The 27,773-nt window shown below is 40.9% G+C and overlaps 1 protein-coding gene across 1 annotated transcript; it reads left to right on the forward strand.

Annotated features, from left to right (window-relative positions):
- The first annotated feature begins 3,133 nt into the window (after positions 1 to 3,133).
- On the forward strand, positions 3,134 to 27,693 carry ranbp2 (RAN binding protein 2). The gene is made up of 30 exons (XM_048238411.1): positions 3,134 to 3,320; positions 4,118 to 4,185; positions 4,339 to 4,450; positions 4,629 to 4,781; positions 4,927 to 5,157; positions 5,346 to 5,488; positions 5,586 to 5,781; positions 5,877 to 6,177; positions 6,928 to 7,106; positions 7,358 to 7,539; positions 7,685 to 7,808; positions 8,338 to 8,499; positions 8,812 to 8,949; positions 9,075 to 9,206; positions 9,740 to 9,946; positions 10,053 to 10,136; positions 12,891 to 13,032; positions 14,375 to 14,469; positions 14,569 to 16,357; positions 17,346 to 19,847; positions 20,272 to 20,352; positions 21,988 to 22,194; positions 22,289 to 22,375; positions 22,524 to 22,720; positions 25,490 to 25,739; positions 25,847 to 25,939; positions 26,041 to 26,195; positions 26,331 to 26,604; positions 26,697 to 27,034; positions 27,158 to 27,693. Exons 1-30 carry the CDS (start codon positions 3,249 to 3,251, stop codon positions 27,461 to 27,463), a joined length of 9,000 nt encoding a protein of 2,999 aa, XP_048094368.1. The 5' UTR covers positions 3,134 to 3,248; the 3' UTR covers positions 27,464 to 27,693.
- Positions 27,694 to 27,773: the final 80 nt, after the last annotated feature.

The raw sequence follows: 27,773 nt of genomic DNA on the forward strand, positions 1-27,773 counted from the left end.
AAGAAGAGCTCTTTTATGAGTTAAATTGAAGCAAAATTATACTGGCTTTTATTTGTCCGAATCTGAGGGCCGGCTATAAATAGAATCCCGGCCATAATTTGAGCATTTAAGTATGCACATGTGTTTCAGGCATAGCAAGCACTAATCTCTGACTGAAAGTGCACAGGACTTGTGCATGTGAGAGCGCTCTCTCGAGGCTGTAGACGGTAATGTTTCATGAAGGGTTCATGTCAGTTAATATAAATTAACATTTAAAAACATGTTCAATTATATAATTTTTTTCATATATAAGTCACACCTGACTATAAGTCGCAGGACCAGCCAAACTATGAAAAAAAGTGCGACTTATAGTCCGGAAAATACGGTATACTACTTAAACGGCACAGACAATCAAAAAATCCAGTGGAAACTAGATGGCAGAAGTGTGTAGGCCAATCTGCCCACCAGCTACGATCTACGATCTTTCAAAACGCCATGTTATTTCCCATAGACATTTGACGACCGAAGGTTGGATGGATACGGAAGTTAGGAGGCGGGACTTATTCTGGAGAGGTCTATGCAAATCAAGAAATATTTGTGGATGTCGCCATCCTCGATTGCGATTTATGTGTGCCGGTGAATTAAAGTAGGCCTATTTACAAGTGGATTTGTGTGACTTTTATGTGAAGAACGTCTCAAAAACACGCAACTTTGGAAAGCGAAGAATGCATGTGCTGGTGATCCACAAATGCAGACTCACATTTCACAAATGAAATTTTCATTTTTTCAAATGGCATTTTATTTACAAATTGTAAATTGTAAAAATCAATATACGAGTTACAAATATGATTTTTTTATTTGTAGATATCAAAACACACATGCAAATCAAGAAATATTTGTGGATCCCCCTCTGCGCATACAAATATTATTGAGACCTATATATCACCTAGCCAGGAGCAAAAGTATCGTCACTCGTAGAAGCAGATTCGAGCACTTGTATCAATTGACTTGTAGTCGTGCAAGAAAATCAAAGCGATCTGTAGAATTTTATTAATGAGAAATTATTTCACAGATGCACAACTTCGGATGCATTAGTTCACATTTGGGTTTACAACAGTGTTGTGCGTGAACGCGTTCATTGAACACGCTCATTTTTTCGTGAACGTTGAACTGAACGCAACACATTTTTTAATTAAGAACTTGAACGTGAATTAGTTCACATTATGTGTCATGAACGGCAGACATCACTGTAAATGAACGTTGGAATTTGTTAACTGAGTGACATCTATTTTCTCTTTTGAAACGCAACGAGAGAAAGTTCCTCCTTCCTGTATTCTCGCTGGTGCCGCTTAAATCATGCATCACCAGACAGAAATGGTTTTTGACATGTGTGCGCAATGCATTGCGGGCAACGTAGTGTCCAGGTGAGAATAGTTGAATAGCATACTGGCTTCCGCACAACGTTACCCGTTTCTTCCAGTAGCAGCAACTGGAATCCATGCATTTCCACGGAATTATTTTTGGAATCTGATCCCTTATCATACCTGTTCATTCTTACTCGTCGCTCGACTTATTGTGAATAAATCCAAGATGGCTGCAAACGCTAAACTTCGTGAAGATACTGTCTGCATAAATCGTTTTGTAAGTAAACTACCAGTGCTTTTTCAAAGTTCTCAATGTCTCGTTTTAAATGTCAGGGCCCTCGGAAGTCTACCAATGAAGTGTGGAGATACATTGAGCCTTGTAAATGGTGTAAAACAGTGATTTATTTGCATGGCTAGCCCGATGCCGAAGCACCACCATTGAAAAAGCTGTTGGTAGCATCGGCTAACTAGCGCCAGATTTTGAAGTGCAGGGGACAAGCCGAGATGGGCTATGAGACATACATTCACACTTGGTATCATGTTTCAACACACTTTAGGTCAATATCACACCGGAATTCTCCTTTAATGTGCTCGCCACTTTTGCACCCAATGTACCTTCATAGGACTTCTGGCTGCAGTGTAGCTGCAGCACCATAAGTAGATGCAACATATTGGGTACTGAAATATTCACAAGAATCCATAGAAATTGAATCTTTATGTTGTATTATCCAATATTAGTTGTACAGATGTATAGTTTATCTTATACACACTCATTGAACCAACAAAGTAAATGCAAAAATAGAGACTTTTTTGTAATTATTCCATATTTTGTGTAGTCAGTCTATATCAGAACACCTGACATACAATCTAAATAGTCCACAAGAAACCTCAAAGTGTTACCTTTCATTTGAGACCAGGATTATGCTTCTACACAAAGGGGTTCACGTGCAGTAAGCATTTGAGAGTCAGTATGCATTTTGGATAACAACAAGTCCTATGGGGAGTTTTCATAGGCATTTTACAAAATGCATGAGCATACCTTGGCAAATAATGGTCTAAAGCACTCATATTTTCATTCTATATTGATCTACTTTTGCACACAGCCTCACAATACCTGGTGCTAAGGCTCAGTTGTGTTTCTAAGGGATATCAAGTGACCCAGAGGGCTGAAATGTGGTCAGTTCAGAGATGCTTGTACTCACACAGTTATGTTGACTGTTTCCTACGAAAACTACAGGTTCTCAGCTTTCTATAGAGGTCCAACATTTGATGGTAGGCCCCAAAAGAGTGAACTTAATGCCCTTGTAAATAGGCACAGTGCAATTTCAGGCAAAAACTTGACATTTGTATTGAGATCTATGTGACCTAGGCCATGCTGTGTGGATTTCCACATTCCTATGAAATTAAAACAGATTAAAAACGAGAAATTTCAGAAATCGGTTAACTTGTAAAGGCTTAAGGTGAAAGCAGTTTTAAAAATAAAACTATTCATCTAGCCTACAGGATTCGCAGGAGTGGCCTCCTGTGGAGTGCCTCAGTGAAAGCTCCTTTACGTTACTGCTTAACCCCCTCTACCATCGAAGTCGTTACACCAGCGATGAAAGGATAATTATCTAGATAATTAAATACGACAGTGGTCTTATTGCATGCTAACTTGATGATAAAATAAAGAATGTAAAACAACTCATACCAAATAACGCCCTCCTGCAAGAACCATGCAGCTTTAAGAACCACAGCCAATCAAAATGACAAGAACGTCACAGCTGCCATCTTTTGAACTTGCGTCACGGGTTGACGCACTAACGTTACCCACAGCAAGGTTACATGCGACTGGACTTAATGGATGAAGTTCGACAACACACGTTGTCCCGTTTTTGGAATTGATATTGATTTCCCCTGGTAACCATGCGGCGTAGTAAGGCCGATGTGGATCGCTACATTTCTTCAGTACAAAGCGCTTCTCCTTCAGTGAAAGAGGTAAGTTAGCCGGTTCGAGTCTGCGTGGTAGGAAGCTAACTTAGCTAACAGTTACAATAACGTGGCTAGCTAGCTAATATTAACTAGCTAGTAATTTGCACCCAGGCCTTTCATTTTGTTCTTGTTTGATGGTGGAAGAAAACGTATGTAACTTAAACTCACCTGCAGGCATATGGTAACGTTAAATCACTAGGCAGCACTGTAAGTGTCTCCTGATATTCATTCGGTCTGGTTTTGGCCAAAATTCTCCTCCACTTCCTTATGGAAAACGCGGCAAACCGGTTTCTATTTTGAACATCGTGTTAGGATTGTGTCAGTGATGTTATGCACATTGTTTTGCTTGTTTGTCTATAGATTTTAATTGATTATGACTACGAATATATAACAGCTAGTCTATAAGTTACTGTCTACTTCGTTTGAGATCGAAAACTGCACCCGCAACATTTCCGTTAGCTACCTAAGGTTAGCTGTTACCGTGATTGCAAAGTTGTCAAGTTTATCAGCAACATTCAGTCGTGGACAGTGGCACGTGCGACTCACTTGTTGATCCCTAACTTACCTGTGTTAAATGCATAACTACAGAATACTGCCTCTTTATCCGTGACTTAACTTTACAGCTCTTTGACACAAGCTAACAACGTAATAACGTCCTACAATAATACTTAGCCTAGTTAAGTAATGTTGTAAAAGATTACTTAACGTCACTAAGATTGGATCAACTTCTATCAGTCAGTGTTTGCAATGACAAGGGAGCATCTCCTTTTTTTTTTCTTTAAAATTCTTACATCTGTTTGCAGAAACCCTTGAAAGGCTTCTTGTTCGCAAAATTGTACTTCGAAGCAAAAGAATATGAGCTTGCAAAGAGGTAAGGAGAATAACGTAACATGCGGAACAACCCATGGCTAGCTAACTTGTTTTTAAATAGTCTCTGAATGTTTGTACATGTTGGCTGTCACGTTTTGGTTGTTTCAAATCTGATATCCTGATTTTTTTTTTTTTTTTTTTTTTTTCCCCAAAGACATGTATCAGCCTATTTATCAGTCCAGGAGAGAGATCCCAAAGCGCACAAATTCCTTGGTCAGCTCTATGAACGTGACGGTGATGTCAACAAAGCAGTGGGCTGCTATAAGGTTTGCATTCTATAAGAATGCTGCTGCAAGCAGCAGGCTACATCCCATCATTCTTTGTCAACCATTTGTCTTGCTTCATGTAGTGCAACAACTATTTTCAATATGGAACAATGTTTGGGTAGATGGCACCAAGAAACAATTCTGTTTTAAGAATCCAATGCTGATCTTTTGTTTACAGCGCTCAGTCGATCTTAACCCAGCTCAGCGAGATCTTGTACTTAAAGTGGCGGAGCTGTTGTGCAGTAAAGATGAACGAGACAGCCGAGCAGAATTTTGGGTTGAAAAGGCATCCAAGCTTATGCCTGGCAGCCCTGCTGTTTTTAAGCTAAAGGTCAGTCATTTCTCATAAGAGTATAATATTGATGGCTCATATTGTGATTTAGGTCTTGAAGGCTGAATCACACATTGACATGAAAGTGCTATGATGCAACAAGTGATTCTTTATACAAGTCATGCTTAATTCTGCCCGTGAACAGGAGAAGCTGCTGAGCAGACAAGGACAGCAGGGCTGGAACCAGCTGTTTGATCTCTTGCAGTCGGAGCTACAGTTGCGTCCAGGAGATGCTCATGTGAATATAAAACTTGTTGAGTTGCACTGCTCCGACGGAAGGTTGGAGGAAGCCGTCAAGCATTGCTTGTCTGTTGAGAAGGCAGGAGTCCTTTGTAACAGCTTGGACTGGTACACCACTGTTGTGTGTACATTGCAGGTTTGTTGCAGTTCCTCTTCATTTATTGTAATTAATGTAATTTAAGTGTGTATCAGTTCATTAGTGTAGATTTCTGTCCTCTTTTGAGGTTGCGTCTCTGATGTGTGTTGAACCATTTTGCATTTAATTGTATACACTGTAAGGCTGAGATGGAAGCCTTTTATTTTTCTTTTGGAATTGTTCTGCAGGACTACCTAAGCCAACCAAGTGTGTCCATAAATGACAAGTCTTGCCGCAAGTTTCAAAAGGAGCTTCTCCTGGCCCACTGTAATCTGTTGAGATGTACACTTTCTGAGAAGGGAGTTGCACTGTGCGCAGAAGCCTTGCAGAAGTATGTGGATTTAATTTTACTGCAGAAATATATAAAATCGTAGAAAACATTTCTCCATAAGTAGCATGATGTCTAATTGGTCTTCCCTTATTTTCAGTTTTGATCATGCAATGCAGTCTCTGAAGAACACTGCCACCAACACTACAGATGAGCTTGCAGAGATGTTCACTGAGCTAAAGGGTCACTTGTACCTTTATGCTGGAACGTTGTTACTAAAGATGGCCCTAGACCGTGAACAACAATGGAGAGCTGTGGTGGACTTGGCTGCCCTTTGTTACCTCTTGGCATATCAGGTGAGACCTGCAGGGTTCTTGGTTATATAAAAAAAAGGGTTTTTTACATACATTAACTGACAGTATTGTAAATTCTACACACTGTGTTTCCTCAGGTTCCTAGACCAAAGATAAAAAGTTCTAAAGGTGACCACCCCCCTCAGCACCCACTGGAACTTCTAGCTTGTGACCGACAGAGCCAGGCTGGCCACATGCTGCTGAATCTGAGTCAGGATGTTGACCAGCTTGTGAAGGATGTTGTTGAAGCATTTGGAAACAGAAGTGGCCAGGGGACCCTTTTTGACATGCTGTTTGGTGCCGAAGCCCCAGCTTCTCTGTCCTTCATTGGCAATGACGACATCCGTTCCATCAGTGCCCAAGCTCCTGAGATTGCAGATCTCATCAAAGCTGATAATGGTGAGTTATTCACATACTGATTTTTATGTTAAGTAAGGGATAGAGTACAGAACACCGGTCAATATCAGAAAATAAATCCCGACAGGGCGAACAGGACTTGCTTCGTCCTGAAGGGACTTATTTTCCGATAACGACCGGTGTTCTATACAATCCCGCTTATTACACAGCTACTTGCCAAAACGAAAAAACTCTTATGACATTTCTTTGTTACCGTTTCATCGTGGCTTTTGCTGAGAAACAAATAGTTTGCAACACACGCTGAGCTTGAATCCAACATTCTTTAGAACATAGCTGATTAGATAGATAGATAGATACTTTATTGATACCCAGGGGAAATTTAAGGAAGGATTAACCGCCTGCTTTTACATTTGAATGAAGTTCCATTGTAAGAAGTGACCGGACTACTTGCGTAGTGATATGAAAGACGTGAATAAAAAGCACAAAACCCATTTTCCTTGACAGTGGTCTGTTATTCTTAGCAACAGTCTGTTATCGAGAAATATCAGACCTCCAAAGGTTGGGAAGGTCCATTCAAGTGAATGGAGCATTCTGCAGCATTATCAAGAGCTGTGTAATAATGTTTCATACACACATTAGACATGCATTTGACAAGCATGTAAAATGAACTATATAGAGTTACAACACATTTTTTCTCTATTGTGGTTATAGAGCATACATTATTTGTGTATTTGAGCACTGATTGTGTGCAGTGTACCCTGGGAAACATTGTCCTTGAACTCATGTAAACAGGTGCAATTCTATGCGGCGGAGACTTGCAGCGTCTTACCTGGCTGGGATTGCAGTGGTATTTTATGGCTCAAAGACCGGCTCTTCGAGAATGGCTGAAGCAGCTTTTTCCTCGCCTCACCCTTGAAACCTCCAAGCTGGATACAAACACACCAGAGTCTATCTGTCTGCTTGACTTGGAGGTGAATTGTCTTAATATATGATCACAGGACAGTTTCCTGCACACGGGTTAAGCCTAGTCATAGGATAAACGCAAGCTTTGAAATCTCTTTTGGAGAAAAAAGCAGTTATTCCACAAAAGGAATTAATCCATGTCCGGGAAATTGGCCACAGTACTTTTAACAATCCCACTCTGTGTGGTTGTAACGGTAAATAACCTAGGCAATGAAAATGAGTGCATGATAATTTTGTTGTATTCAATCTGATGTTGCAGGTCTTTCTGTCTGGAGTGGTGTTTACGAGTCACACTCAACTTCAAGAGACTGCCAAGATCTCTGCCAGCTCACAGCTACATGAGCCCAGATGCTTGCCCTTGCAGGTCATGAAGCTTTTGTCCACAGACAGACAAAGACAGTGGTGGGACGCCGTGTACACACTCATCCATAAAAAGGCCCTGTGAGTCACCTAGTCTTCAAGTAGATGAGATTGAATTAAAGAATGTTCAGAGAAGAATCAAACAAACACACATATTGGCGTCATGAGTTTATTTCACATTGTATTCACTACCCTCAAAGTCTTATTATTGTGCTTATCCTTGTAGACCTGGAACATCAGCAAAACTGCGAATGGTTGTTCAACACGGATTAAGCACTCTTCGAGCTGGGGAGAAACATGGTTTGCAGCCAGCACTGCTCATACACTGGGCCCAACACCTCAGCGAAACGGTACACCTGCTGCTGCCCGTCTGTAGAACACTAACGCGTGCTGTCACACAACTTGATCCGCACTGCCATTTGTTACTTTTCTATATAGACTTAGAAGTCTTCAGTTACTCAAAGCCTCAAATTGTACAGATGGTAAAGTAATTACCACACATGCAGGCCAAAGCCCTGTGGTCCAAAGTCCTCTTGTTCGCTATTGTTACTCTACATGTTTGTAGTTATTGCAGATTGTCAAAAATAATCCAGGGTACTTCTGATATTTTAGTTTAACCTATCTTACTGTATCCGATCTAGTCTGATTTGTAAATAAATAAAGGACATCTCTCATTTACAACATGAACTGTTCCTGTGAAGGTGTTTGCCTGGTCTTAGAAAACCTGCATACAATGACCACTTAAGTAATTTTATGCAGGCTTTGATTCAGTCTATTTACATATTTACTTTACTACTCTGTTGTGGTGGTGTACTACTTAACGATTATTAGAGATCTGTCTAATGAGTCATGCTATTATGATGTAATGTCATTTTTCAGGGTGTTGGTGTAAACTCTTACTATGACCAGAAAGACTACACTAGCCGTAGTGTGCACTATTGGAAAGTGGTGCTCACTCTCCTGGAAAAGGTTAAAAAGCGAAGAGGCATCCCTGAACCTCTTGATCCACTGTTCCTGCATTTTCCCAGTAAAGACATACAGGTAATTGAATTGTTGACATGCTCCTGTTGTTACTGCTGTAAACGTCAGTGTTGAAAGGACTGAAGGGACATTGTTGGTACAGATAAGAAAAACATATATTTTTTGGGATGCATTGTAGTGTCCTTGTGTTCATTGTTAAGGCTTTTGAAACTTTTTTACTTTTCATAAAAATAATTGTCTTGATGAAGGATGTTTTTCTGTAATAAATAACCACAAAAACACTGCTTTTTTGTACTGCATTATATTATAAACATAACATAAATGTTCCATCATAAAATGAAATATAAATGTCTTATCAACTTGCAATTGTAGGTTTTGGAGGTTAAAGGCTATGAAGAAGAAGCCATGATTGCCTTTGCTACACTTCTAGATATTGAGGGCAAAACCGAAGAGGCAATTGCCACTCTTGAGGGTATTAATAGCATCTCCTCTAATTGGCAACTTGCAAGGGTATGTTTTTTTTATTTTTTATTATTCATTGTTTAAGATTATTGTTCACCTCTAGCCTGTTATTTTGCTGAACTCTAATGGTGTTTATTTTGGCATATGGGTTCGTATTTCATTTGCCAATACAGATATTTCAGAGACTTTCAGAGGAGGCTGGTAATGGTGTTGAGGAAACACAAGATCGTTGTATGACATTCCTGAAGAAGTTCCGGAAGCATCTGATGAAAATTTACAATGCCAATGCAACTGAAGTTGACAAGGTTTGGACTGTTGTGAAGGTTGGCTTTATTGCTTTATTGTTGCCTTTGTTGATTTATTGATTGAAGCGTGGGATAGTGAGATGGGTTGGGATCGGGAAATAATCTGGTTGCACTCTCAGAATTATTATTGCGTTCGTAAATTCAATCTGACACTCTGAAAATAGAATAATGTTCTGAAGAGACAGTTAAAAAGTTTCAGAGTGTGCGTGCTTGGAGTGCTCAGAGTGGCAATTTGTGAACGCACCATGATTGGTCATATTCACTCATTTGTTTCAAGTCAAATGGCATACTACTAGCTTGGCTTTTCCTTCAGCCACCAGGATATGGACTAAACAGTGACCACTGGGTTTTTAACACATTAATAATAATACTTATTATATTAGGCAATATTTAGCCTTCATTTCCAATTACATACTCAATCAGTATCATCTGAAAGCATATTTTCCCCTCTTTTGATAGTTTGGGCCAGAAACAAACTGGAACAAACATACTAGACTATTTCAGTATTTGTGAATGTGTATATTTTTCTGAAGCTTCCAGTATCAATGGAGGAAGTTATGGACCTGCTAGAAGAAGTAAATCAACAGCTGGGTGAAAATGGTGATGTCATGGATGAGGACGAAAGCCGTCCCCTCCACTCTAGCCCACACCAACTCTCAGAACCAGCCGCTGCAAGTTCACAGATAAAATTCTCTCCATCACCATCAAAGAATATATCTTCTCCTTCCAGGAGACACATGGTATGTTCTCGGATTAACTATTCTGTGGGTAGATATTAAAATCAGTACATTACACAGATTTTATTATTTTAAAATTATGTTTATTTTTTGTTTTTGTTTAACTAAGTTCTCTCCGAAGACGCCACCTCATTGGGCAGAGGACCAGAAATCTCTTCTTCAAATGCTGTGTCAGACAGTTGAAGCACTAAAAGTAAGTTAAGTAAGGGTTGTAGGGGTGTGAATCTCTCATGTAAAATACGATACGATTCGCATCTAGATACATGGGCACGATTCGATACAAGAAAAGATACATGTTCATAAAAAACGATTCAGTACAATTCGATGCGATTCGATTTGGTGCAGTTCAAGAATGAAAAGCATTCTGAAAGATTTTTTTATCATTTGCTCAAGGTGCACATTCATTTTATATTATCAATTATCTTGGTTGTCAATTAGGCAAAAGAAATGTGTGAATATGATTATCTAAACTGAGGTTTGTATCATATACTGTATTGAAAATGAAAAAAGAATAGTCTACATTTCAGTCAAACACAGTAGCCAAATACAACATAAAAATACATTTTTAGAGACTTTATAGATTTTATAGAGTTATATCTCATTGCTTTCAAGGAGCTGTAGCCTATTGTTGAGGTAAGACAATACCGACATAAAATAAAACAGTGCTTAAGACACTCTTGGCCTTTTTTGTCATATAGCCTACAAGAATAAAATAGGCCTACATGTCAATGAACTCTCTGGGCTTATTTTGTTCCAACGGTAAACCTAATATGCAGAAACCTATAATGCCACAAGTCTGAGTGAATATGAACAAAATAATAATAATTTGCGTTGGTTTTAGCAGCAAGGGCCAAATTATTCTTTAACATTAAGGAAATCCCTTCATCAAACGTAAGGCTACTCTACAGACTATCATTGCTTTTTAGGAATGCTATAGTAAGTGTAACTTTGAAAAACAAAAGAGTAAAATTGTCAAACAAACGACCGAGTGCGAGTGGTCATGTGCTTAAGTTGCAGTAGATGTATGGGTAATGAGGTCCTTTGACAATTTTGGGCAATGAATGTAGCCAAAAACGAACTGCATTACCCACAAATCCATGCCACGTGTAGCTTCAAAACAGGAAGTGGGATGAATGCGCTGCTTGCAACGTAAATGAGAGTGAGCGAGCAGAAAAGGTTGTGAACCGATTCGTAACAAGTCGATTTAGCGACCGGTTCATTTCAGTTTTATTCCGATACGAGGCTTCACGTATCGATGTAGCCGTATCTTACACGTTAAAAGCGGATACCGATACGTATCGGTTAATCTTTACACCCCTAAAGGGTTGGATAATGTATTGTCCAAAACAGTAGACTGTCAGTGAAGAGACGATCGATTGTCATGCTTAATGGTGTTTTATGCCCCCAACGTTGTCTTCCAGGCAGCGTTGCCACCGCTGACTTTAAGGCACCTAATCCTAACCGTAACCCATGCCTAACCCTAGTGCCTTCCAGGCAGTGCCATCTTGAAGACAACGTGAAATGGAGGACGAATACAAATACTGCGCCATTCAGCAGCCAGCAGGAGGTTCACAGTAGCGCAACGCAGTAACCAGCGGTAGATGTAATGTTTCGGCGCGCAGCATCAGGCACGAATGGGCTAGTATCTACACCCACAATGGCAGCAGAGCTTAAGCGCCAATTTAAGATAACCTTCTCCTACGTAATATGGCGCGTTTGTGGGGAGAGGCATATTTAGGACCCTGCTTAAAATGGGTACACTTTCTTCTGAAATATTGTCCATAGGTTTTGTAACATATTCATTTGTACATATACATTTGTAAAAAAAAAATTTTTTTCTAACATTTTCATACAAAATGAAGTATAAATTCAGTTTTGAAATTAACCAGCAAGTTGATCTTTAAGCCTTAAAGGTGTAGGTTTTTGAACGTTCTAAGTTCCGCAACAATTGAAGGTTCTAAAATTCTATGTTGAATTCAATGAACCCAGATATTCTTTAGAATGTTCATTTCTCAACATTCCCGTCACACCGGTGTGACGGTACTCCTTTAAGGGTTAAGCCCTAGCAAACAAGTAAGGGATAACGGCCGCCCAGGTGTCCCGTTATTCGGAATGAGGAAATCTCCATGACTCACAGCGTAACTAGAAAGTTGCTAGGTCAGTAATGGCCTATAGAGGGCCGCTCACTCAATGGCAGAAATGCAATTTGTCATGTTATGAGGTTATGTGCCATCAAAATGATTTTGGAATCGTTATGTTAAGGTCAAAAAAATGTTAAGGGTGCCTTTATATATACCAGGGGTATACCGCGAAACCGCTGTTATTTCTTGCTTTCTGACCGCGATAAGAAAACATCCATACTGTCCCAGCCCTAATGGCAACTCTTTGAAACAGCTGTGAAAAGTAAACAAAAGATGGTGGATGATACTTGTAACGGCTGCTGAAATGTGATTTGTTTGAAATGAGTTGCTTACATTTGTCAAAATCTAGCGCGAAATAAACACCGCATCTGATTATACCATTATTGTAACCATTGATAAAGTCTGGTTTGATGCTACGTATGTAAAATCAAATGGCTTAGGTCTATAAGAAATATTTAAAATATATTTTAAGCTTTTATTTTAGATACAGTTTAGTGGGGCCATTGATTTCGTTCATAGACATTTATATGCTAATGATATTGATGAAGGAGTGTTTATAAGGGCGGAGACCCAAAACCATTTGATTGCGCACAATTTCGAGAATTTGTGATTTATAAATGGCACATCTGGAAGAGTAGCATAGCACATTTATTTTTGCATACGTTCGCCTTCTCCGTCATATGTGCGATCATTTGAGAAATTATTTAAGATCAAATGAAGGATGGTTTATATGCAACACTTATAAATGAGGCTCCAGGTCTTTACATTGTCAGCTCATGACTAGATGTTTTTCCTCCCCATCACAGAATGAAGTTCATGACTTGAGACTCAACTCCTCTGATACAGCCGCCTCCCCACATCACAGGGTTTATGGTGAAGGATATAGTGCTGAAACCCTACAAGAGTCTTTTCCAGCTGCACAAACATTCCATGGTGCCCCTCTTACAGGTAAATATTGTTGTATTTTTGTAGGTTGAAATTGAGATTTTGAATAATTTTTGTGTTGGTAGGAATAGAGTAACCATGACATACCGGTGTCCTTTATCCCATGATTGTATGCAGTTTGTAGTTGGCTCATTTTGATCAATGCTTGATTGATGCATCTCTGATATTAGGTCGATTCAGAATGTCAAAGGTCAATAGTAGTATGAATAATGGAAAAAAGGAAATAAGGAACTTGCAGATAATCAAACAAGACAGTATATCCAAACAATTTGGGACATTCCCAAAATCCAAGCAGTTGTCCCAAATCCCGAGTCCTGCCCTAATTGTCCCGAAAATTATACTAGAGCAGAGTCTCAAGTAGTTATTGTCTGATAGAACATTAACAACTATTCATGGTGGTTGGCTGCTCATTGCCTGCAGCAGTCCTGTATCTTAAAAAAGAAAAAACAATTTATGTGTAGCATACTGGCGCAAATTGATAACCCGCATTGATAATACACTAGTTTTCATTCATTGTTGACATGGAGGCTCAGGCTGGTGTCCCAGGACGTGATGAACACACAGCTAAAAAGTACAAACGAGTGCGCAAGTTGCAGCTGTGAGGAAAAGAAAAGGAAAAAGTCACGAGAAGGAGTGATTTGTCGCGTGCATAAAATGACTTAACGTTGCTGATGTCTGGGTTACACAAAGCTACAACACCACAATCATTGTGTTTTCTTAATGACAGTTTAGTTTATAAATAAAAGTTTTGGCATAAAGTAGGCTAGGAGGCCTGATTTACACGCACTGTTAAAGCACTGTGAGTAGGCTATTTTTCTGGTTTAGGCTACCTAATGACACGGTTGAATTTCTGAATAAAAAATATTTTGGTGCAGAGTTTTGAATTTCATGTAGGCCTATCTTATATTCTCATCTGGTCACCCTAATTTCATATCAATTTCCGACAGAGTTTGTGTGACTGAAATTTAAAACACTGTAAAAACATCATCCTTAAGACACCATTTTACCGTATTACAAGAACTTAGAGAGGAAAGGCTGCTGGCTTTGTAGTGTACCTGAATACCAACTCTGTTTACCTGTCATAATTTACCTATAGGTTGATGATGCTGCAGTCATCACCCATTTGTCTTCAAAATACATGTGCACACCTACTTAACAAGCATACAGTAACACAGTAACAGTTGACTCTCATACCTATATAAAATGTCTTGATTAGTAAAACTTGTTAACTAACTTGTTAATATGTACAAAGTAAAATTATTGTACCACCAAATGTGAACAATATTTATCTTTTGAAATCATATTCTACACAGAAATGTCTACTAAATGCATTTTTCATTTGCAGTAGCCACCACAGCTCCCAATGTGTACTACAATCAGTCTCCTGCTTACAACACGCAGTTTCTTCTACGTCCTGCTGCAAACGTTACACCAACAAAGGTATGTGTCCATGGTTTATGGATGGTGAAAAGTATTTTTTTTTTCCCTGGTAATGTACATTTTAATGATTATAATTATATGTCTGTGTTTTTTCCCTAGGCACCAGTGTATGGAATCAACCGTCTGCCACCTCAGCAACATATGTATGCCTATCAGCAGCCCACACATACTCCACCGCTGCAGACAACACCAGCATGTGTTTATCCTCAAGACTTTGGGGCACCACTTCGCTTTGAGTCACCAGCAACAAGTTTACTCTCCCCATACAGTGAAGAATACTACAGCCACAGTGTTCCTCCTCCTACAACCAATCCACCTCTGCCAGAGCCTGGATACTTCACCAAACCATCTGTTGTCTCTGCTTCCCAGCCTCCAAAGACCAGTGAAGGAAAAACTTTGGACTTTGGAAAGATAAGCTTTGGTCAGCCTGCTGAACCCTCCAAAGTGCCAGCCTTTGGCACCCAGTCAACATCTACAATGCCATCTGCTGCCTTCAAATTCAATTCTAATTTTAAATCTAATGATGGTGACTTCACATTCTCATCCAGTCAGGTGAAAAACAGCGAAAGTCTCTTGGGACTTTTGACATCAGACATGCCTAGGAATGATGGACAATCAGAATCAAAACCCACAACTCAAGACCAGACACAGAGTCAAAGTGGGGTGTTTACATTTGGCAGTCAAAATGTATCTGGGTTTTCTTTTGCTGATGCTGCACAAAACAAGACCGGTTTATTTGACAAACCTGAACAAACATTTAGCTTCTCGGAGCTTGGCAAGTCAGTGACTGTGGAGCAAGAGGATAAAGCCGGAGAGAGTGATAATGATAGCACACATGTTGAAGAGGATGAAGATGGACCACATTTTGAGCCCATTGTACCTTTACCTGATAAAGTAGATGTTAAAACTGGCGAAGAGGAGGAAGAGGAGATGTTCTGCAACAGGGCTAAGCTATTCCGATTTGACACAGAGGCAAAGGAATGGAAAGAGAGAGGAATTGGGAGCATCAAAATTTTGAAGCACAAGACATCAGGCAAAGTACGTTTGCTAATGAGGAGGGAGCAGGTCCTTAAGATCTGCGCCAACCATTACATCACTGCTGACATGGTTTTAAAACCAAATGCTGGATCTGATAAGTCCTGGGTTTGGTATGCTATGGACTATGCAGATGAAATGCCAAAGACTGAACAACTCGCAATTCGTTTTAAAACATCAGATGAGGCTGCCCTCTTCAAGGCAAAATTTGAGGAGGCACAAAAAGTCTTACCAAAATCACCACAAAAACAAGATGAGCTGGACGGAAGCAAAGAAACTGAAATGGCACCAGCGAAAGGGTTGGATCTCAAAGCCCAGTTTGCTAAAAAAGATGGTGAATGGGACTGTGATGTGTGCTGTGTTCGGAATGCCTCTTCAGCTAAGCATTGTGCTGCTTGTCAGACTCCTAACCCTAACTGTGCAAAAACTGAAGAACCATCTGAAGAACCGAAAGGATTTCCTCCAGTTATCACATCAGCAGGTGGGTTTACCTTTGGCATTACCGGAGAGGCTGCAAAAGACACTAGCACTTTATCTAAAGGATTTTCTTCCTTTGGGTCACAGATACCAGTTTCATTTAAGTTTGGAACCAGCTCCTCGTCGACATCAGCATCCATAAGTGATCCTTCTGGGGCCACGTCAACTACTTCATTTGGGGCTGATTTTGGGGCTAACACAACAAACAAAACTACAGCAGATGCCTCAACAAAGTCTTCATTTTCATTTGGAACTGGATTTGGTGCTCAGTTCGCCAAGAAGGAAGGCGAATGGGACTGTCCTACTTGTTGTGTAAGAAATCCGGCCTCTTCAAGTAGCTGTGCTTCATGTCAAACTCCGAACCCATCAAGCAAAGGTGATAAAGGAGCACCGAAAGCCTCCTCATTTGCATTTGGTACTGGATTTGGTGCTCAGTTCGCCAAGAAGGAAGGAGAGTGGGACTGTCCTACTTGTTGTGTAAGAAATCCGCCTCTTCAAGTAGCTGTGCTTCATGTCAAACTCGAACCCATCAAGAAAAGGATAAAGGAGCACCGAAAAGCCTCCTCATTTGCATTTGGTACTGGATTTGGTGCTCAGTTCGCCAAGAAGGAAGGAGAGTGGGACTGTCCTACTTGTTGTGTAAGAAATCCGGCCTCTTCAAGTAGCTGTGCTTCATGTCAAACTCAGAACCCATCAAGCAAAGGTAATGAAGGAGCACCGAAAGCCTCCTCATTTGAATTTGGAACTGGATTTGGTGCTCAGTTTGCCAAGAAGGAAGGAGAATGGGACTGTCCTACTTGTTGTGTAAGAAATCCGGCCTCTTCAAGTAGCTGTGCTTCATGTCAAACTCCGAACCCATCAAGCAAAGGTGATGAAGGAGCACCGAAAGCCTCCTCATTTGCATTTGGAACTGGATTTGGTGCTCAGTTTGCTAAGAAGGAAGGAGAATGGGACTGTCCTACTTGTTGTGTAAGAAATCCGGCCTCTTCAAGTAGCTGTGCTTCATGTCAAACTCGAACCCATCAAGCAAAGGTGATGAAGGAGCACCCCTAAAGCCTCCTCATTTGCATTTGGAACTGGATTTGGTGCTCAGTTTGCTAAGAAGGAAGGAGAATGGGACTGTCCTACTTGTTGTGTAAGAAATCCGGCCTCTTCAAGTAGCTGTGCTTCATGTCAAACTCAGAACCCATCAAGCAAAGGTGATGAAGGAGCACCGAAAGCCTCCTCATTTGCATTTGGAACTGGATTTGGTGCTCAATTTGCTAAGAAGGAAGGGGAATGGGACTGTCCTACTTGTTGTGTAAGAAATCCAGCCTCTTCAAGTAGCTGTGCTTCATGTCAAACTCAGAACCCATCAAGCAAAGGTGATGAAGGAGCACCAGAAGCCTCCTCCAGTGTTTCAGGTTTTGGCTCCCAATTTGCCAAGCAGGATGGACAGTGGGACTGTGACCAGTGTCTTGTCAGAAATGAGCCAACGTCTTCAAATTGCATCTCCTGCCAAGCCCCTGGTCCTGTTAAGCCATCTCAAGGTGGATTAGCAGCTATGTTTGGAAAGAAAGATGGACAGTGGGATTGTGATGCCTGTTTGGTAAGAAATGAGGGCTACGCCAGCCAGTGTGTCTCTTGCCAGACACCCAATCCCAGCGCAAAAAGCTCAACTACTTCGGGATTTTCAAGCTCCTCCCTCAGCTTTAACCCTAGAGCTCCAACCAAAATCAGCCAACCCACTGGTACAGGATTTACAAGCAGTGGTCCCTTCCAATTTGGTCCGAGTAAAGAGCCAAGCGCCCCCAGCAGCACAGGTTTCTCCTTTTCAATCCCAACTGGTGGCTTTAAGTTTGGCAGCCAGGAGCCTGCTAAGGAAACAAAAGCCACTGAGAGTGAAACTGCTTCTGTTGGTTCTGCATCGATGTTTCTGAAAAACATTGCAGAACAGCATAGAGAAAAAGAAGAGAGATCCACATTGACATCTTCTGATGAGAAATCTGAACAAGATGAAAATCCCCTCTTCCACCCCAAGCCCAACTCATTCAGCTTTGCAGACCTGGCAAAATCTAAAGAAGGCTTCCAGTTTGGCCAAGAAGATCCCAGTTTCAAAGGGTTTGCGGGAGCAGGTGAACAACTTTTCTCTGTCCCTCAGTCAAACCAGAAAGAAGACGCCTCTGCAGATCAAGATGAAGAGGATATGTATAAGACTGATGAGAATGATGACATTCAGTTTGAGCCAGTGGTGCAGATGCCTGAAAGAGTAGAACTTGTCACCGGTGAAGAGGATGAGGAGGTTCTTTACTGTCATCGTGTGAAACTGTTCAGATTTGACCCTGAAATAAGTCAATGGAAAGAGAGAGGAGTTGGCAACCTTAAGCTTCTGAAGAACTCTGTGAATGGAAGGTTGAGGGTCCTTATGAGGAGAGAGCAAGTCTTGAAGGTTTGTGCAAATCACTGGATCACTACAACAATGAATCTAAAGCCTCTCGCTGGATCAGACCGTGCTTGGATGTGGCTTGCGAATGACTTTGCTGATGGAGATGCGAAGTTGGAGCAACTTGCTGCCAAATTCAAAACACCAGAGCTGGCAGAAGATTTCAAATTAAAGTTTGATGAGTGTCAAAAGCTTCTGTTGAACATTCCTCTTCAGACACCCCATAAACTGGTTGATACCGGTAGAACAGCACATCTGATTCAGAAAGCAGAAGAAATGAAATCTGGTCTTAAAGACCTTAAATCTTTCTTGACTGATGACAAAAAGATCAAAGATGATGAGTGTAAAGACATTACATCAACTAGTAATGCGTCTGGGCTGTTCATCAAACCTCATGCTGAGACTACTGGTCCCACTTTGGAATGGGACAATTATGATTTACGAGAGGAAGCTCTTGATGACAGTGCAGACACATCTGTTTATGCCTCCCCATTAGCTAGCAGTCCTATTCGTAAGAATTTGTTCCGCTTTGGGGAATCCACTGATGGGTTTAATTTCAGCTTCCAACCTGTTCTTAGTCCTGCAAAGTCACCAGCCAAAGTAAATCAGAGCAGAGTGTCTGTTGGGACAGATGATGAGCAAGACACAACTCAAGAGGAAGAGCGGGATGGTCAGTACTTTGAGCCTGTTGTGCCATTACCTGACCTTGTGGAGATATCAACTGGGGAAGAAAATGAGCAAGTGGTTTTCAGCCACAGGGCCAAGTTGTACCGGTATGACAAAGACCTGAGCCAGTGGAAGGAGCGTGGTATTGGAGACCTTAAAATTCTACAGAGTTATGACACCAAACGAGTGAGGCTTATCATGAGACGGGATCAAGTTCTTAAACTGTGTGCAAACCATTGGATAACCAGCATAATGAACCTTGAGCCAATGAAGGGTGCTGATGAAAAGGCTTGGATCTGGAGTGCTTTCGATTTTACTGAAGGAGAAGGCAAAGTGGAGCAGTTGGCAGTCCGGTTCAAGCTACAAGACACTGCCAAAGCTTTCAAAGAAATATTTGATGAAGCAAAGGTTGCTCAGGATAAAGAGATCCTTGTCACACCAGTGTCCTCAAGGGAAGGTCCATCACAAGAGACTATATGTGGTAAAGCTGCTATAGCTGTTCTTGAAGAGACCACACGTGAACGCACTGACTTGTCTTCTGAGACATTCTATACACCAGAAAACAAAACTGCCACTTCACCCAGTCCTATGGCTGTCTCCAAAACTGTGGTTTCTCCACCTAAATTTGTCTTTGGTACAGATTCAGTCCAGAAAATATTTGGGAGCCCCCCTGCAAAAGATGTATCATCTGGCATACCCACGGAACCCAAAGAAAAAGCTCCAAGCACATCAGCCTCCAGTCAGCCAGCCATACCTGCATTCAAGGTCCCTGAAGGAGGTAAGCACCTCTGGATTAACATGACTAGTGAATGTTTTCAAATGTCTTGCAAAAACACTACCATCGTATTTTACCTTTGAGCTGTTTTGAAACCTGTCAGTATTAACATAGGCCTTTGAGATTGTCTACATTTTTCACACATACATTGCAGAGGGTTTGCTTTTTCCATTCTTTTAAGCAGTTCAGAACATTGCACTTGAATGGGATTTGAAATTCCAAAATCCTGTATACACATAGTGCTTCTCTTGGGGGAAACTACATGGTGATAAGCGAAAAAATTAAATATAGAGCATGATACTGAATGCTCACACAAACATGTAATATGGTCAACAATCATGTCCCAAAACAACTAACGCTTCGATTAATTTAATCTAATAGTCACTCTAGGCCTAGTTTTTTTCACCCAACCACCATTATTTTCTAGGATTGGATTTTAGGCTTTTCAAAGATAACCCTATGGCTTTTTTTTGGACCAGCACATCATCCACCCAGTTTGAACCCCAAGGTATTCTGTCACTGCACTGTTGTGTGTGCTGTGACTCATCACCCAACGAGCAGTCACCCTCTGGCCACTGCTGCCAGTTAACCTGGTTGTATGGTGTGGAAACATGCATTTTTGCATTGAATCTAACCTGTTGCATGTCCATTGTTTCAAACCTGGCAGACTACTAGGCATGCACCATAAGGTTTTATTTAGTTGTTATTATGGCTTTAATAATTGTTGTTGTGTCAGGCACCAGATAGTATTTTTCTGAATAACTATGCCCTGGAAGTAGGGTCTAGATGTTGTTCATGCCAAGCAATTTTCGCGCTGTTGAAATGGGACACCCACAGTTTCCATTGCAGTGGAATCTGCTGTGCACAGAACCATAAGGTCAGGCACATATTTAGTACAGGATGGCTAGCAACAGCAGTGTGACAGAACACATGTGAACTGGGTATGGAACCATATTTCTGACATACTGCACATGTGAACTGACTATGGAACCACATTTGTGACATACTGCACATGTGAACTGGGTATGGAACCACATTTGTGACGTACTGCACATGTGAACTGGGTATGGAACCACATTTGTGAAACAACTTCTTGCATGACTCTAAACCACAACATATGGAATTGTCCCAGGCTTAGTGCAAATGTCCTCAAGTAAAATGTTTGTTTTTTTAAAGAGCAAAGCTCATTGATAGTCAGTTTGGAATATTTTTCTTCTCAGCAGTTGTAGGTTACAAAATGTAATTGTTGTTTGTACAAGGGAAAACCTTACTGCTCTTTGAAGTTAAATGCATGTCATTTGTTTCAAAGCATTTGCATGCCTCAATATTTGTGTGGAGCTAACCTTTTGTGATTTGACCCCTGGATCAAAGCTTAGAGCAAGCAGTCTTTGGCATCCATTTTTCAGAATTTCAGAATACTACATTTTTGAGAGTGAGGAATAAAGAATTGCGCTACCAAGAATATTGTTTTGAAACCATGTGAAATGTATGTTTCTGAAATACAGAATAAATGTCCCAACTCCCCATAAGTCATACCAGAAGATCTCTGTAACCTCTTTATTACGTGAAAAGTTTCCATTTAGATAATTATATATGACCGATTGGTGCCCCTGCAGCGTCCGTCTTATCAATTATTATTCTCTGTGTAATTCACACAATATTTGATCCTTTATTACTCCTGTAATACTAACTAGTTAACTATTGTTTAAAAGTCCTGTCAGAACTATTTATTTGTGGACATGTAGTCACATGCAAAAAAGTGCACAAATAAAAAAGGACAATACCACCATGAAATGTTGAAGTTTATACTTCAAATTTGGTCTACACAAACCTTTTAACTTTAGCCATTGCAAAGAGACTCCCATTACATTCTCTATAATATTGCAGCATTCCAGTTTTAGACAGAAGTATCCTTGTTTCTTTCATCCTCACTGTGTGGCCTGTTCTGAAATTCTTTTTAAAACAATACTGCATTCCCTCACACATTTAATTTGATTATTTATGCATTTGATTATGTAATTTTCACTTATCTTGGTTGTACTTACCTAATTTTGTTCGCTCACATTTGTTACAACAGACTGTTGGCTTTTAGCTTGAACTGCATTATAATCCTTTGTTCTTAATTCATTTTTATTTACTGAAGCTGGCGCACAAACAAAGAAAGATGAAGCCATCTCAAGTGCTAGTACCGGTGCGGCGGATGACCGGGCAGACTCTGAGGAAATTGAAATTGTGTATGTGCGTGAGCCCACAAGGGGGCAGGCAGAGCTTGCCCGACAGTTGATGCTTCCCCTCACATTCTTCTGTTATAAGAATGAGCCAGGGTACATCAGTGACGACGATGAGTGTGGTACGTCAGATTTTCATACATCAAATGTGTTTTGATTGCACTATTCACTTCGGTAGGCAAAATTTATACTACTTTCACTCCATCCATTGTGCAGATGAAGATTTTGAGACTGCTGTGAGAAACCTCAAAGGAAAGTTGTATCCTGATCAACTGGAAGAAAGATCTGGAGCAGCAAGCAGTGGTAGATTGAATGCTCTGAATTAAAATGAAAATGTTGAACTGTTAAACTGTTGAATTAAACTCTGTTACCATTACGTCTTCTGTAGTTCATGCAGGCTGTTTGTTTGAGTCAGTGATAGTCCTTGACTAATGGTGTGCTATTTTGTCAGATGGTACATCCCATGATGTCAAAGATCCTGAGTGCACGATAATCTGGGAGAAAAAACCAACCCCAGAGGAAGAGAGGAAAGCCAAGAGCCTACAGCTTCCCTCAACCTTTTTCTGTGGAGTGGGCAGTGACTCGGACACTGAGAAGGATAAGGCTGAAGACTATGAAACCGAGGTCCGGAAAGTGCAAGAAGCTCTGGTGGGTCTAACAAGTGCAGTATGCACAACCCCACACAATTGATCAACGACCTGCGTTTCCATGCACACCATATTCCGGTTTTATTCAGAAAAATAATGGTAGTATTCCGATTGCGCACGAGTCATGTAAACACCTTATTCCAGCTGCCATAACCCAAACAATATGCTGAGTAACATGTAAACGGGAATATTCTGTTTCTGTTACACATGTCGCATATATGCGAGACCGTATGGAACAGGTATTCCATGCTTTACTAAAACCTAGTAGAGTATAGTCTACATGTATCTGCACTCGTCTATTATTTGAACTCCTAGGCAAAGTGAAACTAACTTCACCGTGGTGTCATAGTCAACGACAACAGTTATACACAGTTAATTACTTTCACTATTGACTGACAATGGGTTACCATCAAAAACATAATCCTGAAAGAACACTTACCCCAATAATGTTCGAATGACTGAATAAAAAAACTAAGGACATTTATTCTGCAGAGGAGTTGCTGCTAACATCTCGTGACAGTGCGTCTTCAGCTGTGCTTTATATGCGCCTTTCGCTTTAGACCAGGTTTTTCTTGGTCAGTGGCGTAATGACTCTTAGATGGTGTAAAATAGCGATTTTTAGATAACGCGCCAGACCACACCTCAAGCCTATGGTACGGTCCCGTGTCTGTGTCCCGCGCACGCGGCACTGGTGAGCGCTTGACAAGAATTAAGGCCATTTTTACAGCATCGCGCGCCTTTTTGAGTCGAATCGAATTTTAAGACTGTCGTCAAAGTGACGTGTAGACTGCGCATGTGTGAAACGGAACTGCTGTAAATACTTCCCTCCAGTAGGTGGACCACATAGAAGAACAACACTTAAACCTAGAAACAAACCTAGACAGAAGAAGACTTGTTTGGTTACCATAACGACGATGGAACAGAGCGCCTGTCCTCAGCTTGCCTGGCTTTGAGTTACGTGAGACACCACAACATGGAGTCAACTTCGACCGATGTAAAGCCACAATCCACAGATACATTCTTTAACATTATATTTAACGGTCACTTTACCATCTATGGTGTAGAACCCAAAGTATTTCAAGACACCACATTTTAGATGAGCTGGGGACGTAATTATCTGTCTGCTGGCCGTTCTGTGCGTTACCTTTGATTGTCGAAACAGGGTGGCTGCATGGGCTCATTGTGGCTACTGGCTATTATATTGGCTTGATTTGGTCATGAGCCCTGGATCATATAGCACTGAATGAGATGGCAAACAATAAAATAAAACTAATCATAGACTGTAGAAATGCGCTACACAGCACTAAAAACCGAATAGTTTATAGTTCGACTACGGATATTTCACGTCATGTTCGAATAAAAAGTGACAGCCCTACTCCCTGCATAGAGAGCTGACATGACTTCGGATTAAATGCATCTTTTAAAAATGAGCGTATGCTGAAATCAAATCGCGAAACCCAGAGCCATATAAAGATATCTACCAAAGATTCTAGAACAGAGCTTTAGAATCTTTGGTATCTATCTACAACGCTCAGGCGAAACCCAGTAACACTTGCTGATCGAGATGCATTCTCGCCTGTTCCGTATATAATGCGTTATCAATAGTGATTATAATAATAAAGGGAATGTAGCCTACCTCTCCCAGGTGCAATCATTATCACCTAGCCTACTCCTGAACAATGCTGAACTCAAATCTCGAAACTCGCCTGTCAACACCAGATAATGCGTTATCATATTAATAATTGAAGAGGCTACCTCTCGCTCTAAATACACCCATTATCACAGTGAGACATTATACATTATGAACACAAATAGTTACTTCAAAACTTTTATTGACCGTCATATTTACAGGTTTTGGTTCATACTTTTTTGGTATGAGGCAGGTGTGAAGACACTACAAATTTAATTGAGGACATCTGTACGCACAACTCTTTCTTACCATGACACTGCTGTGTTTAGAAAAATGTCTTTACTTTGCTGTGTGTGTTCTGGTGGATGATAAATGGAGCGATGCGATGGGCCAGCTTATCAAACTTCCCAGCAGACAGGCTTAACGCGTACTCGTGGTGCTTTTCCTTCATCAGCTCTTCCTTCGTTCAGTGCTAGCACATCCCAAGTTCTTCTTTTCTTCAGGCGTTTCAGGCTTCTTTGGTGGTTGTCCTACTTTCAGGTTCGACGCATCGCCCCCCAGTTGGTGGGGCAGAGTATCACAGTTAATCCGTGAGTGCGCAGGCGCTAACCGTAACGATTTAACGCGCATTCAGGACAGCAGAAATTGGAGTATGCTTCACGTCCACGGCAAAAATGATGCACGTCTTGGACACGCGCAAATGTGACTCAGGACCATGCCAGAGCCTTCAGGTCGTTAATTGCCACACCCCTGAGCACATTGTTCAATAAAAGAGATGGGCATGGCGAAAATTTGAGTGTAAGATAAGAATATACTTTGCGTCGTGATAAGAGTACGCTTTGCGCTCGGTCAAAATAGGGCCCTGAGTGTTCATATAATGAGTCCAGATATATGGGTGCAGCACCATCTATTGATCAAGGTTATGTATGGCAACAAAGAATCAAGGTAGCTGGGCAAATCACAGGGCTTAGTTTTCAACCACTGTGCCTGAAATCAGGTGTGTGCTAGGCCATTTAAGATTTGAAAATGCACAGTTATATATGACTGCTTAAAAATTCAGTAGACTTAAATCAGCTTTCCCCTCTGATTTCTACTTTTTGTTTGTGTTGTATTTTTACTAATAAGCCACATTTTACCCAGGATGAGCAGAAAACTGAAGATGCAGAGTCCTTTGAGGCTACAGGGTCAGGCACAAGTGAGGTCAAGACGGTGTCAGAACCTTCATCCATGCCAGAACCTTCATCCATGCCAGAACCTTCATCCATGCCAGAACCTTCATCTATGCCAGAACCCTCATCTGAAGAACCAGCTGATGGTGCTAGCAGTGGCAGCTGTCCCATTGACCTTTCTACGAGAAAGAGCACAGAATGTTATTCCAGTGGAAGTCAAGGTAATTTGAAAAGGTGTTCTTTCCTATTGATGCTTCATATAGGAATGTCATAGTGGAGCCCAGTTTGCATATTCTTGATATATGGATTCTATTTTATTCCAATACAGATCCTCCAAATGCATTTGGTTTTGACTCAATGGGAGGATTCTCATTTGCCGATTTGGCTAAGAGCTCTGACGATTTTGCTTTTGGGTCAAAAGGTTTGGAAAGATGGAACTTTTATGACTCTTTGGGTACTTTCTGACATGGTTATCCCCTTGCAAGAGTTCATTTTGTCATGAGTGTTTTGTCTTTAAAACAGATTCGGAATTCTCCTGGGCAAATGCTGGGGCCTCGGTGTTTGGCACAGTTGTAAAACCAGAGTCCAAAAATGATGGAGAAGGGGAGGGAAGTGATGATGATGAGACATCAAACAATGTAGAAATCCACTTTGAGCCAATCGTGTCATTGCCAGAGGTATCTTTTCTCCCTTACCTTTTTCTACAATTGTTTTTTTTTTTTTTTGCCTTTTTCAACTTCACAAAATTGGTTATTGTTTGTTTCTGCAGTCAACAGCCTGGAAATACAATAAATATAATTGGTCTCCCTCAGGTTGAAGTCAAGTCTGGTGAAGAAGATGAAGAGATCTTGTTTAAGGAGCGCACCAAGTTGTATCGCTGGGATCGCGACTTGAACCAGTGGAAAGAACGAGGGGTGGGTGACATCAAAATTCTGTTCCACCCTGTCAAAAAGTACTACCGCGTGATCATGAGACGAGAGCAGGTGCTGAAGGTGTGTGCCAACCACACAATCACAGAATTTATTGAGCTGAAGCCTATGAACACCTCTGCCAATGCCTTGGTTTGGACAGCCACAGACTATGCAGGTTTGTGATATGCACAATGCTCCTGTATTAATATTTCAATTGTGTGTGATTGAGTTAAATCCAAAGTTTCTTTCCCCGATCTTTTTTAACAGAGGGAGACGGTAAAGTTGAGCAACTTGCTGCCAAGTTTAAGACTCCAGAGCTAGCTGAATCCTTCAGGAAAACATTCACAGACTGTCAGGCTCGCATGTCCCAGGTAGATGACTCCTCCCAGTTGTCCAAAGCCCAAGAGCATTCAAAAGAGAGCAATCCGCTGGTGTACTTCACCGTTGCTGTTGACGACCAGCCTATTGGAAAGATTACCATGGAGCTGTTCTCTCACATTGTACCGAAAACAGCAGAAAACTTCAGGGCCCTGTGTACTGGCGAAAAAGGCTTTGGATTCCGCAACTCTATTTTCCATAGAGTCATCCCAGACTTTATGTGTCAGGTGAGTAGCACTGCAGTATTAAATGATCTTAACTTGTAAGCTAAGCCTTCTGTGGGGGGGGAAATATGTTAATCGTTTTATTGTGTGTGTGTGTGTGATTTGCATGCATTATTTTCATATCAGGGCGGCGATATTACCAATCAGGATGGCACTGGAGGACGATCCATTTATGGAGGCAAGTTTGAGGATGAGAACTTTGATGTCAGGCACACAGGACCAGGCTTGTTATCCATGGCAAATCGAGGGAGGGACACCAACAATTCCCAGTTTTTCATCACCCTGAAGAAAGCAGAGCACTTGGATTTCAAACATGTTGCATTTGGCTTTGTAAAAGATGGCATGGACATTGTGAAACAGATGGGAGAACTTGGCACAAAGACCGGGAGGCCCAGCAAAACAATTGTCATTACTGATTGTGGACAACTGTAGTATGTTCCTTTTAAGGAATGTTGCACTTGCTCTTTCTTCTAAATTTCCTGGAGGGCTTTCCTTCTCTAATTCCTGATCTGCATATGTGTGTATAATATACATGTTGTTAACCTTTTTTTAAAAAATAAATAGCATGTCCTAATAAAGTTAAACACTGGCAGTAAATCTGTCATCATGTTTTGTATAATTATGTTCTTTTCATTTCATTAAAGAATGAGTGGTTGACTGAAGTTGTGGTGTTTTCATTCACAATGTTGCATACAACATAATTAAATGTTCCATTCTTGTCTGAATATGAGCTGAATGGTCA

This window comes from Alosa alosa, chromosome 3 (assembly GCF_017589495.1).
Source record: "Alosa alosa isolate M-15738 ecotype Scorff River chromosome 3, AALO_Geno_1.1, whole genome shotgun sequence".
Lineage (NCBI taxonomy): Eukaryota > Metazoa > Chordata > Actinopteri > Clupeiformes > Clupeidae > Alosa > Alosa alosa.

What these genes read in the sequence shown, in the direction of transcription:
- ranbp2 (XM_048238411.1), top strand. Translation starts at nt 3,249, where the DNA reads ATGCGGCGTAGTAAGGCCGATGTGGATCGCTACATTTCTTCAGTACAA. An exon ending in ATGCAACTGAAGTTGACAAG is followed by an intron (nt 9,207 to 9,739) that starts GTTTGGACTGTT and finishes ATTTTTCTGAAG; the next exon opens with CTTCCAGTATCAATGGAGGA. An exon ending in TTATTCCAGTGGAAGTCAAG is followed by an intron (nt 25,740 to 25,846) that starts GTAATTTGAAAA and finishes ATTCCAATACAG; the next exon opens with ATCCTCCAAATGCATTTGGT.